Source organism: Hypanus sabinus, chromosome 13 (genome assembly GCF_030144855.1).
Source record: "Hypanus sabinus isolate sHypSab1 chromosome 13, sHypSab1.hap1, whole genome shotgun sequence".
NCBI lineage: Eukaryota > Metazoa > Chordata > Chondrichthyes > Myliobatiformes > Dasyatidae > Hypanus > Hypanus sabinus.
Genome location: NC_082718.1, coordinates 50,446,668 through 50,462,756, shown reverse-complemented (window position 1 = coordinate 50,462,756; position 16,089 = coordinate 50,446,668). Strand labels below are relative to the sequence as shown.

General features: G+C 38.7%; 1 protein-coding gene across 5 annotated transcripts in view; it reads left to right on the top strand.

Annotated features, from left to right (window-relative positions):
- The window catches only part of eps8a (epidermal growth factor receptor pathway substrate 8a), a 260,490-nt gene extending 245,038 nt beyond the window's left edge, over positions 1-15,452 (top strand). For all 5 annotated transcript variants that reach the window (XM_059987604.1, XM_059987600.1, XM_059987602.1 and 2 more), the window contains 3 exons: positions 2,642-2,822; positions 6,446-6,578; positions 14,490-15,452. In XM_059987604.1, coding sequence (XP_059843587.1) covers positions 2,642-2,822; positions 6,446-6,578; positions 14,490-14,606 — 431 coding nt within the window. In that variant the 3' untranslated portion in view covers positions 14,607-15,452. The remainder of the gene's footprint in view (positions 1-2,641; positions 2,823-6,445; positions 6,579-14,489) is intronic.
- The last annotated feature ends 637 nt before the right edge of the window (positions 15,453-16,089 follow it).

Sequence of the window (16,089 nt, the reverse complement as noted above, 5' to 3'; positions counted from 1 at the left end):
GTCATAAGTCGGATTTGAAGTCGGAACAGGTACATCCGGTATTATTTAGCGTCAGTTAGTCAAACGTTTTTCTGAGTATATAATATATATTTTACCTTTCTAGGCATATAAAACACTTAAGAAACATACGTATTTCAATAATTAAACCACTGTGTTGCTTAGTAATAATTGTAGCTTTCATCGGGGCAGGGCCTTTTGCATGCTCCATTAAAATTGTTCTGATCGTTGACAGACTGTAGCCTAACACTTTTGCAATGACCGATGGCGTTTCACCTCTTTCCGATCGCTTTATTACTTCTTTCCACCTTATTTTCAATCGTGATCATGATTATTTTTGTGAACAGAAACACTGAATTCAGAGCTCCGCCGGTTTTTAAAGACCACCCACACTGAGACAGGTTAAATAAAGTTCGGGGTTCCGCTGGGTCCTGAAGACCACCACACAAAGACAGGTTAAATAAGGGACTTGAGCATCAGCGTATTTTGGTATCCTGGAACCAATCCTCCCCCGTGGATAAGGAGGGCTGACTGTATGTTCATGAATTGAGTCACAAAAGCTCAGAATGATTAGAGAGTGCAAAGAGGCCAGTCAGCCCTTTGAATCTGTGCTGGCTCTATAGCAGGCCATTCCACCATCTTGTAAATTATTTCCTTTCTATTGGTTATCCTTCTATGGAAAGGAAAACATTGCTAAAGAATAGTGGCTGAGAATAGACACTTAATGTTAATATGGGTCCTTCACTGACTGAGACAGGTGAAATTGTATTGTGGAATAGGAAATAACAGAGAAATTGTACAATATTTTTTAGGGTATTTTTTTTGCTGGAAATAATAAGTACTTACAATTATAGGGAGAACAAAGAAATCAAATAAATTATTGGAAAATGTAATTGGACTGGAAGACAATAAATCCCCAAGATTACCTGCATCCTATGGTTTTCTCAGAGGTGACTTTGGAAGTAATTGATGTACAGGTTGTCATCTTCCAAAATTCCATAGATTTTATGGATGATAGTAAGTATAACCTCATGGTTTAACAAGGGAGTGAAAAGAATGAGGAATCAGCCTGACAACAGTAAGATGAAAAAATGATTGAATTTATCAGTCAGGAAATGGTAGCTCAATATTAGGATTGAGCAGAATCAATATAGGTTTATGAAAGGGAAGGAATGTTTGACAAATGAATTTTTTTGTGGTTCTAAATACCAAATTAAGTAGGGATGAATCATTTGAGCCCATGTATTTAAACTCTTACAAGGCTTTTGGTAGGGTGCCACACATGAATATAGTTTTGGGAGTAATTTTCTAGGGGAGAAGAGGGGAAGAATAAAAAGATAATTTGCAAGTTGAGACACTGTGACTTACAGAGTGGTACAAGGATTGGTGTTAGAGTCCCAGCTATTCAGTCCAAATCATTATAGGAATAAAGAATATTATGTCTATCTGATTTTTTTTTGATGATACAAAACTGGGCATGTGAATGTGTAAGAATGTGACCAATGGGATAAAACATGGGTTGATAATAACATGGTGTGTTCCTATTTTGTTAGCAAGTAAAACCATAGCTAACCATGGTAAGGGCAATTTTCAAATGGTGAAGCAACACACATAAAATGCTGGTGGAGCGCAGCAGGCCAGGCACCATCTATAGGAAGAAGCCCTGTTGACGTTTCGGGCCAAGACCCTTCATCAGGACTAACTGAATGAAAAGATAGTAAGAGATTTGAAAGTAGGAGGGGGAGGGAGAAATCCGAAATGATAGGAGAAGACAGGAGGGAGTGGGGTGAAGCTAAGAGCTGGAAAGGTGATTGGCAAAAGGGATACAGAGCTGGAGAAGGGAAAGGATCATGGGGGGGAGCCCTATGGAGAAAGAAAGGGGGAGGGGAGCACCAGAGGGAGATGGGGAACAGGCAAAGAGTGATGGGCAGAGAGAGAGAAAAAAAGGGGGGGAAAAAATAAATCAGGGATGGGGTAAGAAGGGGAGGAGAGGCATTAACGGAAGTTAGAGAAATCAATGTTCATGCCATCAGGTTGGAGGCTACCCAGACGGAATATAAGGTGTGCTTTCTCCAACCTGAGTGTGGCTTCATTTTGACAGTAGAGACCATGGATAGACATACCAGAATGGGAATGGGACGTGGAATTAAAGTGTGTGGCCACTGGGAGATCCTGCTTTCTCTGTATCCCTTTTGCCAATCACCTTTCCAGCTCTTAGCTTCCCCCCATCCCCTCCTGTCTTCTCCTAACATTTCACATTTCCCCCTTCCCCTCCTATTCAAATCTCTTAGTATCTTTTCTTTCAGTTAGTCCTGACGAAGGGTCTCGGCCCGAAACATTGACAGTGCTTCTTCCTATAGATGCTACCTGGCCTGCTGCATTCCACCAGCATTTTGAGTGTGTTGCTTGAATTTCCAGCATCTGCAGATTTCCTCATGTTTGCGGTTTCAAATGGTGAAAATGGCTTTGGTGTCCAAATATCAGTAATGTTTGATTGAATTCAAGTTGAATTAGAAATTCTACTACAGATCTTAGATTAGCATTAAGATTAATAATATTGCAATATTTTCCAAATTAACAATTGGAGTTTCTGAGAGTTGCATTTGTTCTGCAAGGTCTTATTATCTTATTGTGTTCTTTGCAGGCAGAAAATCTCATATGGAGGAAGTGCAGGATGAGCTGGCGCACAGACTTACAATTGGGCGTGGTGCTGCACAGAAGAAGTTTCAGGTGTTACGAAGCAACAGCACAACCATTGGCATTTGCTACGATTCGACCCCGGAGGAAGTTGCAGAATGGTTACGGTCCAAGGGTTTTAGCACTGTGTAAGTACTTATCACAGTCAAACACATGGGACAAAATACAAATACTGGCATTCATAAATATTTGGATACAAAAACTGCTAAAATTTAATCTCTATTTGGAAATTTAAATTCATGAAAGCATTTAAAAAAAACTAAACTAGTGCTAGGGAATAGACCAAAAATGATAAAATGCAGATAATTTTGTATCACTTTGTCAACTAAAGTTCCACACCAATTTTACATTTGTTTATATCAGCTCAATAAAATAAATGCAATGCTTTGTCTTTGCTCTTCTAAATAATAATAACTTTATTTATATAGTACCTTTCATACATTAAGATGCAGGTTCAAAGTGCTTTAGAGATTGTAAAGATAAATCGATATAATAAAAATGAGACAAAATTTAAAAATCGTAAGTAAAGATAAGCATTATATAGAATAAGATGTAATCAAATATACTGAATTATATAAATGTAATCAATTAATCCTGTAGCTGTGCTGAATTTTTTTAAAAGTAGGATTTTATAAGGACTTTGAAACATTCTACAGTACTAGCCTGGCATACCTCAGCCAGTAGAGTATTCCAGATTTTTGGTGCATAAGAGCAAAAGGCCACATCACCAGTTCTTATATGCTTTGCTTCAGGAAACCTAAGCTAATCAGTACTCGTGGATCTAATATTATGATATAGATGTAAGGGATAGACAGCCCAAAATATACAGATGAGCTAGATTTTATAGAGCCTTATATGAAATTAAGAGCATTTTAAATTTGATCTTAAACAACCATTTATTCCTTTTGAAAGCAAATGGACCCACTGTGCATGCTAAAGATTGAATAGCAGATTTCCTAGCCTAAGTCCATGAGACTATAGAATGTGGTAGGTACAGCCAGTCCATCACAAGCAAAACCCTCCCCACCATTGAGTACACTTACAAGGAGCGCTTCTACAAGAAAGCAGCATATATCATCAAAGACCCTCACTATCCAGGCCATGCCCTCCTCTTGCAACTACCATTGGGCAGGAAGGACCGGAGCCATAGGTGCCGCACCAACAGGTTCAGGAACAGTTATTACCCTACAACTATCGGGCTTTGGAATCGGTGTGCATAACTTCATTCACTACAACCCAGAATTCAAAATAAATTTGTTATCAAGGTATTTATCTGTCACCATATACAACCCTGTGATTCATTTTCTTGCAGGCATACTGAATAAATCCATAATAGAATAATCACCATAATAGAATCAACAAAAGTTTGCACACCAATTTGGGCATTAAACCAATATGCAAAAGACAACAAACTGTGCAAATACAAAAAGAAAGAAATGATAATAAATTAATAAGCAATAAATATCGAGAACATGAGATGAACAGTCCTTGAAAATGAGTCCATAATTTGTCGGAATATTTCAATGATGGGGCAAGCGGAGTTGAGTGGATTTATCCCCTTTGGTTAAAGAGCCTGATGGTTGACTGGTAATAACTGTTCCTGAACCTGGTTATGTGAGTCCTGAGGCTCCTGTACCACCTTCCTGATGGCAGCAGTAAGAAGAGAGCATGTCCTCAGTGGTGGGGGTTGCTGATGATGATGCTACTTTCCCGCGACGACACTTAGTATAGATGTGCTCAATGAAGAGGAAGTCTTTACCCATGACACACTGAGCCATATCCACTACTTTATGGAGGATTATTTGTTCAAGGGCATTGGTGTTTCCATACCAGCCTGTGATGCAGCAAGTCAGAATACTCTCCACCACATATCTATAGAAGGTTGTGGAAGTTTTAGATGTCATGCTGAATCTTTGCAATCTCTTAAAGAAGTAGAGGCACTGCCATGCTTCCCTCATAATTGCACTTCCATGCTGGGCCCAGACAGGTAGTAACACCGAGGAATTTAAAATTGCTAACTCTCTCCACCTCTGATCCTGAGATGTGGACTGGCTTATGGTCTTGCTGACATTTTCAATCTCCCTCCTGTATGCTGATTCATCACCACCCTTGATTCAGCCTAGGGGAGAGGTGTTGTCAGCAAACTTCAATATGGCATTGGAGGTGTGCTTAGCCACACAGTCATAAGTGTAAAGTGTGTAGAGCAGGTGCTAAGCAACACAGATGCACCTGTGCATATGGAGATTGTGGTGGGGATGTTGTTGCCAAACCAAACTGGCTGAAGGTATTGAGGCCAAGGTCTAGAAGCTCTAAATTGATTCTGTGATGAATAAACTCTTCTCAGGCTTCCACCTGGGTATAGATATCCATTATAACTGACACTGAAATAGAAGTTAGCTTCTATTTAGAACTGGCGGGAGTTAGCTGATGATGCATTATTGTTGACTTCAATGCTGGAGCACTAATGTCTTTGAGAGAGATTTAGATGCACTGTGCATCCACCTCTCATCTTTACACTGGGGCTGGATTGTGTTCATTTGAAAAGGGTTGCTAACCCTGTGGGAAAAGATAAGTTTGAATTACCTTAATGTTTTTAATTTTTTCAGTGCTTTTAATCAAGCTATTCTTAATTGTAATTAAAAATCAGAATGTTTTTAAATCTTTAAGACATTATTTGCCTCTCAGTTTGCTCTGAGTGGTGTGCTAAGTTTAAGGAGAATTTGTTTCCTGGGTGGAGGGAGACTATTTTGATGTCTGTTTGAATAAACGAAGGGTCCTCAATCAGCCCTGGTGGTGAAATGAACAGACAGACGACAGACATACTTTATTGATCCCGAGGGAAACTGGGTTTCGTTACAGCCACACCAACCAAGAATAGTGAAGAAATATAGCAACATAAAACCATAAATAATTAAAAAATAATAAGTTAATCAAGTGTTGAGGCATTGGACGTCCCCAGTGAAAGTGAGACTGCTAGGGCCTGGAACCTCTTAATTATTAAAAGCAGCAAAAAGCAAGTTGTTTTGGGAAGAGGCAGGACAAAGGGAGCTAAGATAGTCAATATATGATGTCCATTAAGCGCACTAGTCACCTGTCTGCAAAAAACCACGAAGTAAAAAGCATCAGGGTAGTGGAAGACTGAAGTTACAAAGGAACTAGCATGTATAGTTATGGTATATGGAAAGCATTTCATGAGAAAATGATTAACTTAAGCACTTATAATCATGAATTTTTGAAAAGAAAGGCATGCAAAAGTATTTCTTCAGGGTTGGAGTGTTCAATAATTGCAACTAATTAGTGTTTTAAAACTGATTTCAAGAAAATGTGTTTTAAAAAAATAAACCACAACTTGAATTTGATATCAACGTATTGTTTTGGTTCTTGCAGAGCAGTCTTTGGTGAAGCCATGTTCCATTGACAGTTACTTGCAGATTTCCAAATGTCAGTGTTGGTGTTAGTACGTTGCAAATTCTAAGCCAAAATCTCCTTTGAAAAGTGTGTATGTGATAGGAAGCATTAAAGTTGTATTTTAGATAAAGTACTCAGGTGGCTGAACTTACTCAATGGAAGATCAGAAGTCTGAAGACTACTGTGGATGAAGTATATGTATAAAATTATAACAAGTTAGAAATCTTATACTTTATCACTTTCTCCCTTTTAGTTTGCTGTTTGTTCAGTTTAAAATATTAATATCTTGAATGGATCATATTTAAAACATTACTTTTGAGCTGCACAACTTTTTGTGTTACAGCACTGTGAACAGTTTGGGTATTCTCTCTGGAGCACAGCTTTTCTCGCTAAATAAGGATGAGTTGAGAACTGTTTGTCCTGATGAAGGTGCTCGTGTGTACAGTCAGGTTACGGTACAAAAGGCTGCTTTGGAGGTAATGCTTTTCTGAATCACTTCATTGAACTTTTAAGATCACATCTATGATATTGAATCAATACAGGGTCTTTATATTTTTTGAATTAAATCTGATTAAACTTTTGTGAATATTCACTAGACGAATGGAGTTCAACCCTGAGAAATGTGAAGTTATTCACTTTCGAAGTTGAAGGCTGTATACTGGGTTATTGGCAGGATTCTTAGCAGTGTGGAGAAGCAGAGATTTTGGGACCCATATAACATAGATCTCTCAAAGTTGCTGCGCAAGTTGATAGGATTGTTATGAAGGCTTATGATGTGTTGGCCTTCATTAGTCGGGGATTACGTTCAAGAGCCACAAGAAAACATAACATAAAAAATAGGAGCAGGAGTAAGCCATCTGACCTGCCGAGCCTATTCAATAAGATCATGGCTGATCTGACCATGGACTCATCTCCACCTATCTTCCTTTTACTCATAATCCTAAGTTCCCCTACTATGCAAAATGTTAGACCACACTTGGAATATTGGGATCAGTTCTCATCTCATTATAGGAAGGATGTGGAAGCTTTAGATAGTTCAGAGGAGATTTACCAGGATGCTGCCTGGATTGGAGAGCATGTCATATCAGGATAAGTTGAGTAAGCTAGGGCTTTTCTCTTTGGACTGAAGGAGGATAGGAGAAAATTTGATAGAGGTATATGAGATAATAAGAGGCATAGATTGCATGGATAGCCAGAAACTTTTTCCAGGGCTAAAAATGGCGAGTGCAAAGAGACTTAATTTTAAGATGATTGGAGGAAAGTATAGGCAGAATTTCAGAGGTAAGTTTACTTTTATACAATGGTGGATGTGTGAAACATGCTGCCAGGGATGGTGATAGAGGTAAATACATTATGGATATTAAAATGGAGGGCTTTGTGGGAGGGAAGGATTAGTTTGATCTTAGAGTAGGCACAACATTGTGGGCCGTAGTACCTGAATTGTGTTGTAATGTTCTACATATCTATGTAGATAATCAAAATGTTTCTGATTTTGCCAGTACTCCATAATAGGTCTCAGTGATCACATCCAGTTTTATCACAATATTCTCATTTTCCCCTCTCACCTTATCTCCTTACCTGCCCATTACCTCTCTCTGGTGCTTCTCCCCCCCCCCCCCCACTTGTTTTTTTCCATGGCCTTCTGTCCTCCCCTATCAGGTTCCCCTTCTCCAGCCCTGTATCTCTTTTACCAATGAACTTCCCAGCTCTTTATTTCACGCCTCGCCCCGGTTTCATCTATCAACTTGTGTTTCTTCCTCCCCACCCCTCCACTTTTTTACTCAGGCTTCTCATTTTTTTTTGTTTCTCCAGTCCTGATGAAGAGTCTTGGCCCGAAATGTTGACTGTACTCTTTTCCATAGATGCTGCCTGACCTGCTGAGTTCCTCCAGCATTTGTGTGTGTTGCTTGATGCAAGAAGTAGATTTAAAGATGAAGTTGTTTTGTATAATACTTGCTTACTATATGTCGATGATAGAAAAATCTGCTGCCAACATTGAAATTCTCATACAATCCACTTTGAAAGAAGGATAATTTTCTAAACAAAAGTCAGAGGTACAAAGGGACTTGGGAGTCTAATTCTAGGATTCCCTAAAGGTTAACTTGCAGGTTGACTTAGTAGTTAGAAAGACAAATGCAATGCTACCATTAATTTGGAGAGAACTAGAAGATAAAAACAAAGATGTAATGCTGATGCTTTATAAGGATATAATTATCATGGTCCATGTCCATTTATCAGTATATACAGCAGAATAGATTGCCATTATTTTGGGCTTGCAGTGGGTGGAGGTAATTTGTCCTTGCAGAGTTGTAATTTGTTCAGATTCCTTTTTCGTTTGACGAGTCTTAAAACACGTCATTATAACAGTAGGTCAGATTTACTGTTGGAAGCTCTTCAAACTTTATTTCATATTCAAAGCATTGGTTTACATGTATGCTTCTTGTGGGTCCCTGCACATAGAGGTGTTTGAGCGTAATGAGTAGGTTGATTGTTTAGCCAAAAACTCTGTTAAGAGTTCAAATGTGGATATAGAACTTCCACGTAGCAAATCAGAAGGTAAGGGGTTGGTGGGGTTAAGAACTAGGGGATTATGGCAAGACTCATGGGATAATGGGCATAAGGGGAGACACTTTTCCAGAATTGTTGGGTAGATGGGAGAGGGAGTAAGACAAGAAGGGAAGGAATTACATTGACTCGACTTAGAATTGGGCACACTATGCTTAATTGTTTCTTTTATCTTGTTGGAAAACATCACTCTGGAGTGTGAAGGTCTTGTCATCATTATGAAACAGTTAAAACATATTCTATTACATTGTGAAACATATAAGAATGAAAGAAGTCAAATGCAGGATTCACTACTGTCTTTGGGGGGGGTTGTTAATTTATATTTAAAAACATTAAGTTATGGAAGTGACTTTAATTTGATTCACAATATTGTCTTCCATTATTTACAATCTAAAGGGCTTTTTGGGGTAATGTAGTTTTCATTTGATAAAGAACTATTGGGGGTTTTATTTCACAAACAAGAGAAAATCTGCAGATGCTGGAAATCTGAGCAACACACACAAAATGCTGGAGGAACTCAGCAGGCCAGGCAGCATCTATGGAAAAGAGTACAGTCGATGTTTCGGGCCAAAACCCTTCGATAGGAGTTGAGTTTATTTCCCTCTCTCTACCACACTCCAGTACAGTTGGTGGTGGTAATGTACCTGTAAGTTGGACTGCAAACTAGTATTAAAAGTCAGAAGAAAAAGAATGGTCCATGTGTTAATTGTGTCTAGTCCATAAGAGTTGTTTTTAGGCATCCTTTGTATTACAACTATTTGGCTAGAGGTTAGCTTCTTCTGGAGTGCAGATCTTCAAACTGCAGTTGGGGTATTATCTGATCTGACTTGACTCTATACAGTGATCTTATAGGAAGGATGTGATTGAGCAGGAAGATAGGAAGGGTGTGGTTGTGAGAGTAGGTGCAGAGAATACAAAGGAATTTCACCAGCTTGTTACTTGGATTGGAGGACTTAAGTTAAGGGGAGAGAATAGATAGGCTGTGCTAGGTGTAAGAGTCTTAGAGATGATATGAGGGAGTTATATAAAATTCTAAGAAGCATAGATAGGGGAGGTGGTCAGATTATTTTCCCATGGTAAGTGTATCAAAAATAAAAGGTTTAAGGTAAGAGGGTGGAGTTCTAATAAAGATTTGAATGGATGTACTTAACACAGAAGCTGGTTGCTATCTGGGTCTATTTCAACATCTACCAGATGGAGATGTTGAAATCAGATACAATCATTTTGTTTAAGATACACTTCGACAAGGATAGAAAGATGCAGGCCTAATGCAAGCAAGTGGAATTAATAAGGATGAGTAAACAGATTGGCATGTGCATGGTGGACTAAAAGGCATCTTTTCATGTGGGCGGCATGGTTGCATAGCACAATTACAATGCCAGTGACCTGTTTTAAATTCCACCACTCTGTCAGGAGTTTGTATATTCTACCTGTGATAACGTGGGTTTCCTCTGAATGAGATGTATGGGTTAATTGGTTGCATGGGTTTAATTGGCTGGTGTGGGTTCATTGGACCAGAGGGCCTGTTACTGTTCTGTATCTCTATTTAAAAGCTCTAGGACTTCAATTTAGTTAGTTTTGCCCCAAAATTCAACTTGTATTTTTATTTAAAAATACTAAATAAAAGCTGTTAGATAAAATTATGATATTCACTCAAATATATTACATCAGCTGTGACATTACAAAAGTGATCCTATTCTCCTTAATATTACCTAATTACTGCCCGTAACGCCGCTGGCACTTAGGGCAGCAGTGAAGGCTCTCCGTCTCTGTCTTTGTCCATCTTCTCTACTGTGCCTGTGTGTAGTTCAGGGTCCTTTTTCTTAATATTTTGGGCAGAAATTGATGACATCTGAAGGGAAACTATATTTCATTCATATTTTGAACTATGGAGTTCTTAACTTGTACTCTTCACCTTGGAGGTAATGTGAAAATACATTCAGGGTATTTGCTACATGCACGGATAACTTGGCAAATGTTATTCCCAATTAATGAATAAGGAATTATGGAAATATTTTTCTAGCTGCCTAAAAGTAATGTTTGTATCCAATGGATTGTAATCTTCAAAGATTATATTGATTATTTAATTATAAATCCTGATTGGACACTTGTACTAAAGAAGTTTATCCCAACTCTGAGGACCTTTTTTAAAATTTAGTTTTTGCCATCACATTGGTTAGGCATAGTGACTTTCTTTTCTTTGTCTACAATGTTGTGTTTGTACATTTATTTATAATATAGGTCTTGAATTTGGTTATAGCATTGAAGACAGTGCAGTTATTTTTTGAAGACCTGGTGTTATAAATACACACAGAACGCTGTTTTGTGAAAACAATGGCTATACTTGGAAGCTGGAAATCACATACAAGCTTCCGCTGTCATTAGGAGCAGAAAGATCTTTTTCGTTTGTCAAAAAATTTTAGTACTTCATTTAATTGCCTTTTGTAGTGACACTGTGGCAATGAATTGCGTGAAGCAGTAGCAGATTTGTTGCTGCACTAGATAAATGGCAGAAATGTTATGGAAAATTAATCATTTGGCACGTTAGGATCTTAAAAACAGATTTTTTATTAAACTTGCAATGAATCTGAAATTTTATTCATTATATCTGGAGGCCCAGAATTTATGGTTAGTAGCAAAGTGATGGCAGTTACTGCTAAATGGGACAAAAGTTCCCAATGCTATCCCAAGGAACTTTGATCTAAGAACTTCTGTCTATTTTTGCCACTCATGGTTTTGCAAGAGTAAAATGGATTGGTTACATCTATTATTCTAGATTAACAACAATTTAAAAGAATTTTTAGGCAGGAAACAAATATTTTTAAACATTTCAAGTGTTAAATGAAGTGCTAAATTTGTGATCAAGGTAGAAACCAAAATATATTCTCAAAATTGTCAACAGCAGGAGATTCTGTAGATGCTGGAAACCTTGAGCAAAACACACAAAATTCTGGAGGAACTCAGCAAGTCAGGCAGCATCTGTGGAGGAATAAACGGCCGATATTTTGGGGCCGAGCTCCTTCATCAGGACTGGAAAAGAAGTGGGAGGAAGCCAGAATAAGGTGGGTGGAGGGGAAGGAGTGCAAGCTGTCTGCTGATAGGTGAAGCCAGGTAAGGGGGAAGGCTGGTGATTCGGGGGTGGGGGGGGGATGAAATGAGAAGCTGGTAGTGGTAGATGGATAAGGTTAAGGGCTGAAGAAGGAATTTGATAGGAGAGGACAGTGGACCATGTAAGAAAGGAGTGGAGGAGGGGTAACAGGGGAATGTGATGGGCAGGTGAAGAGAAGAGGTGAGAAGAGAATGGTAAAAGAGAAAACCCGGGGGGTGGGGGAGGAAGAGAAATACCCAGAAGTCTGAGAAATTGATCTCCATGCCATCAGTTTGGAGGCTACCCAGACAGAATATGAGGTATTGCTCCTTCAATCTGAGTGTGGCCTCATCATGGCAGTAGAGGAGGCCATGGACTAACATGTCTGAATGGGAAGTTGAAATGAAATGGGTGGCCACCTGGAAATTGCATGTTTTGTGGTACACAGAGTAAAAGTGCTCTCCTACCTATGTGGGATCTTACTGTTGTAGGGGAAACTACACTGAGAGCACCAGGTACAGTGGATGTAGTGTTGCTGGTGTTGCCTCACCTGGAAGCACTGTTTGGGGCTTTGGTGGTGAAGAAAGAGGTGTAGTTGCAGGTGTAGCACTTCTCCTGCTTGTCGGGGTTAGTGCCAGGGGAGATCAGCAGGGGAGGACAAGTGAACAAGAGAGTCACTTAGAGAGTGATCCCATTGGGAAATGGGAGTGGGGACAGGGGAGATGTTCTTACTGGTAGGATCCTGTTGCAGATGGCAGAAGTTATGGAGAAGGATTTGAACATGGATGCTCATGGGGTGGTAGGTAAGGACCAAGGTAACATCTCTATTATGGTATTAAGGGAATGGAAGAGAAGCAGGTAAGGGCAAAATCATTGGTGATGGAAGTGAAGTCTGTTTCTTTGAAGATGGAAGATAGTTCAGATATTCCAGAATGTAAAGCCTTATCCTGAGAACAGATGTAGAGTTGGAGGAATAGGGAATCGTGTTTTTACAAATGAAAAACTGATAAAGGCTATAGTCAATGGAGCTGTGAGAGTCAGTAGTTTTTAACAGATAGTCTGTCTCTAGAGATGGAGAAAGTGATATTGAGGTGACAGAAATGGAACATGTAAACGTGAGAGCAGGGTGGAGGTTGGAGGTAAAATTGATGGAATTGATGAGCTCAGCATAGTTCAGGAAGTAGCACCGAAGCACTCGTCAATGCAGCGCTGAAAGAGTTGGGGAGTGTTACCGGTGTAGGCTTGGAACTTGGGCTATTCCACCTTGCCAGTGAAAAGGTAGGCGTAGCTTGGGCCCATGCAGGTGCCCACAGTTACTCCTTGAGTTTGGAGAAAGTGGGAGGAACCGAGAGGGAAATTTTTGGGGATGAGAACCAGTTCTGCCAGGTGGAGGGTGGCGGTGGAGGGAAACTGGTTAGGTCTGTTGTCTGAAAAGCAGCAGAGAGCTTTTGGTCTTTTTGATGGGGGATAAAAGTGTATAGGACTGGGCATCCATCGTTTCAATCAGGGTTCTTGGCCTTTTTTTATGCTATAGGCACCTACCATTAATCGAAGGGTCTGTGGACCCCAGATTGGAAACCCTGCTGTAAATGAAGTGATCAAGGCCAGGGAACTTAAAGTGATTGAGAATGTGCAAAGTGTCACAGGTGTAGGTAGGGAGGGACTTAAGGGCCTGTTTCTGTGCTGTAATGTTCTATAGTTCTATTTCTGCTTTAAGTTATATGCACGATAGTACCTGAAACTCTGGTCAATGAGCAAAGAGCTATGGGGAAAACCAGCCGTTCAGACATTGCCACAGTAACTGAGACATGTGTTTTCAATCAATTTTCCCTTTCAAATTTATAATACTTTAAGGAGGATGAGTGGATGAGAACAGGCAAGATTTACAAATTACTGCTTAGATCAGGGTTGAATATCTTGTAATTTGCGTTTCTCACATTTTGAAATGAGAATAGTGCACTGATTGATTGAATTCTCGTATGGCCATTTGTAGCATTGTTGGTATCTTTAATTATATATAATTGGTAAGATATAAAAATAAATTTTGATGCATTGAATTTAGTCATCCATTAGTTGAACACTTCCTCTGGAAATGTAGTCATTTAAAGTGGCAATTGCTATTCCTAAAAGGGCAGTTGTATGGTTGCAGTTAAACTCTTTCATTTACAAATACACGTTAAGTAAGCTGTGAAATCTTATAGCACAGTAAGAGACCATTCAGTATCATTCAATATTGTGCAGTCTCTAAGAAACAGCCTTGCAAGGAGCCAGAGTGCCTTGTTTGCAATGTACTATACTTGAAGTCCTTCAGTATAAAATACCATAATATTAATCAGTCAGGAGGAGGGAATTGAGAAATTGTTAATTGTACTGTCATGCCAGAGAGCGCCACTTAATGATTTTGAGAATGCTGCAGTCCATCTTATCTGACTATAAGATCTATTTGAAGAACCAGTTGTTTTAATTGATGTTGGTCTTTAAATTGAAAATCATTGGAAAAAATGTTTAAATGTTTTTTTGGCATTCTCAAAAAGAGTATAAAATTCCTCAAATAAAATTGTGTTCAGAATTGTGAATGTGAAATGACACAAGCCTTTTGTTTTAAACTATAACATATTGAATGATAGTATTTGCAGTGCAATTGAGAACAGAAAAAAAATCAAGATTCTTCTCTTTTCTCTTCTTCCAACATTCTATGCAAAACCATAAACCTTTTTTATCTTTTTGCCTTCAGGATAAGCGTGGGACTTCAGAACTAGAAGAGATCATGAAACGGAGGCAAGAAAAACTCAGTGCTGCTGGCTGTGACTCTGGAGTGGAATCTTTTGATGAAGGAAACAGCCATTCATGAAATGTTAACATGATACTTTCCTGCATTCTAGGAAGCGACTGAGAGATTATCTGACTTTTTTCTGAAATTATGCACAGAATGCACAAATTGGAGGAATAGGGAAGTACATCTCCCCAAAGGACAAATGTTTACTACTATGGCACAGTACAGAATTATGTAAAAATTTGTTACTCTTAAAATTCAGTGGATCTTTTGCAATCTTAATGTTGATTGCATTCTTTAAATATAATTTAATATTCTGCTTGATTTATTATGCAGTGAATGAGGTATGTAATGTTCTGTTGTAGAATGATAAAAGGGAATAGGATTGAGTGTTTGAGTCACTGTTGTCTGCAAGTTTTAAATTAAGAAGATTAATTTCGGTATGAAGCACTACAATGGTTTTTCTATGATTGGCATTTAATGTAAGAGTACCAAAATGTCATTGTAGAAGATGTCACTGATTTAATAAAGCAGTTTCTTTATCTTATTAAATACACTATTGTGATCTAAAAGCTTGACCAGAAAGTCGCATTAAACACTGAGCTACTTTGCTACTGTACTTGGTGTGAAACCTTTTAGAGCAGAAGTGAACAACTAGCAACACTACCCCACCCCAGAAATCTATGTAATGTTTTATTGATGTTACACATAGCCACTAAAAGATTTCACATGCAAGTTGTCTTTTTCACTGTCTGAACTTTAAATTTGGTTATCTTGCTGTAATTTTATGAAAACATGCTGAATTGAGAATGTTGTACATTTGAGAACTTAAATCCATTTAGAAGGATTTGATATTGTATTTGTATAGTTTCATGGTGCCTTTTCCATACAATTAAGCTATAATTCTGCAATAAATGGTATTTACTGCTACATTCCTTACTGTTCATTTAATATTAAGCATTTATCTCCCACAGCAACACTTATCGTCTCTGTACACGTTTCTCCTTAAATCTTCTTCTCTGCTCCTTTACCTTGAATATTTTAATGATTGTTATTTAGATTATCTGACCTTCTGCCCTTCCCATGTCTCATTTTCTTTAACTCCTTATGCTTTTCCCATTTGAACTTGCCAGTTCTTTAGGTTTGAATGGGAAAGTACAGGGCCTCTAAAGCTCAATATTAAGGCCATCATAATTTAGCATATACATCAATTATGGCGGCTGCTCTATTCCCTCTGAAGCAGCAGATGAGTGGCCATCGGCTGGGTTGATGGTTCTGTAAATGGATTGATTTCAGTTGCTCTGCAGAATTTGGTGGCAGAACCTGATTGCCAACATTTGTATTTGTAGTTCCTGTTCATGGCCAGTTAGATTGATGCTGGCAATTTAAAGGGAGGACTTGTGAAAAGCCAGTGCTGAGAATGAGCAAGCTGGGGGAGTGTTTGGGAGAGTTCAACTTAGAGGTAAAATTGAAATCATCAGCACATGTTTACTGTTTAGTTGTGGGTGAAGTAAGTAAGTGGAAAGAATTTATCTCCTATGCCATATGATCCTTGTTTGGG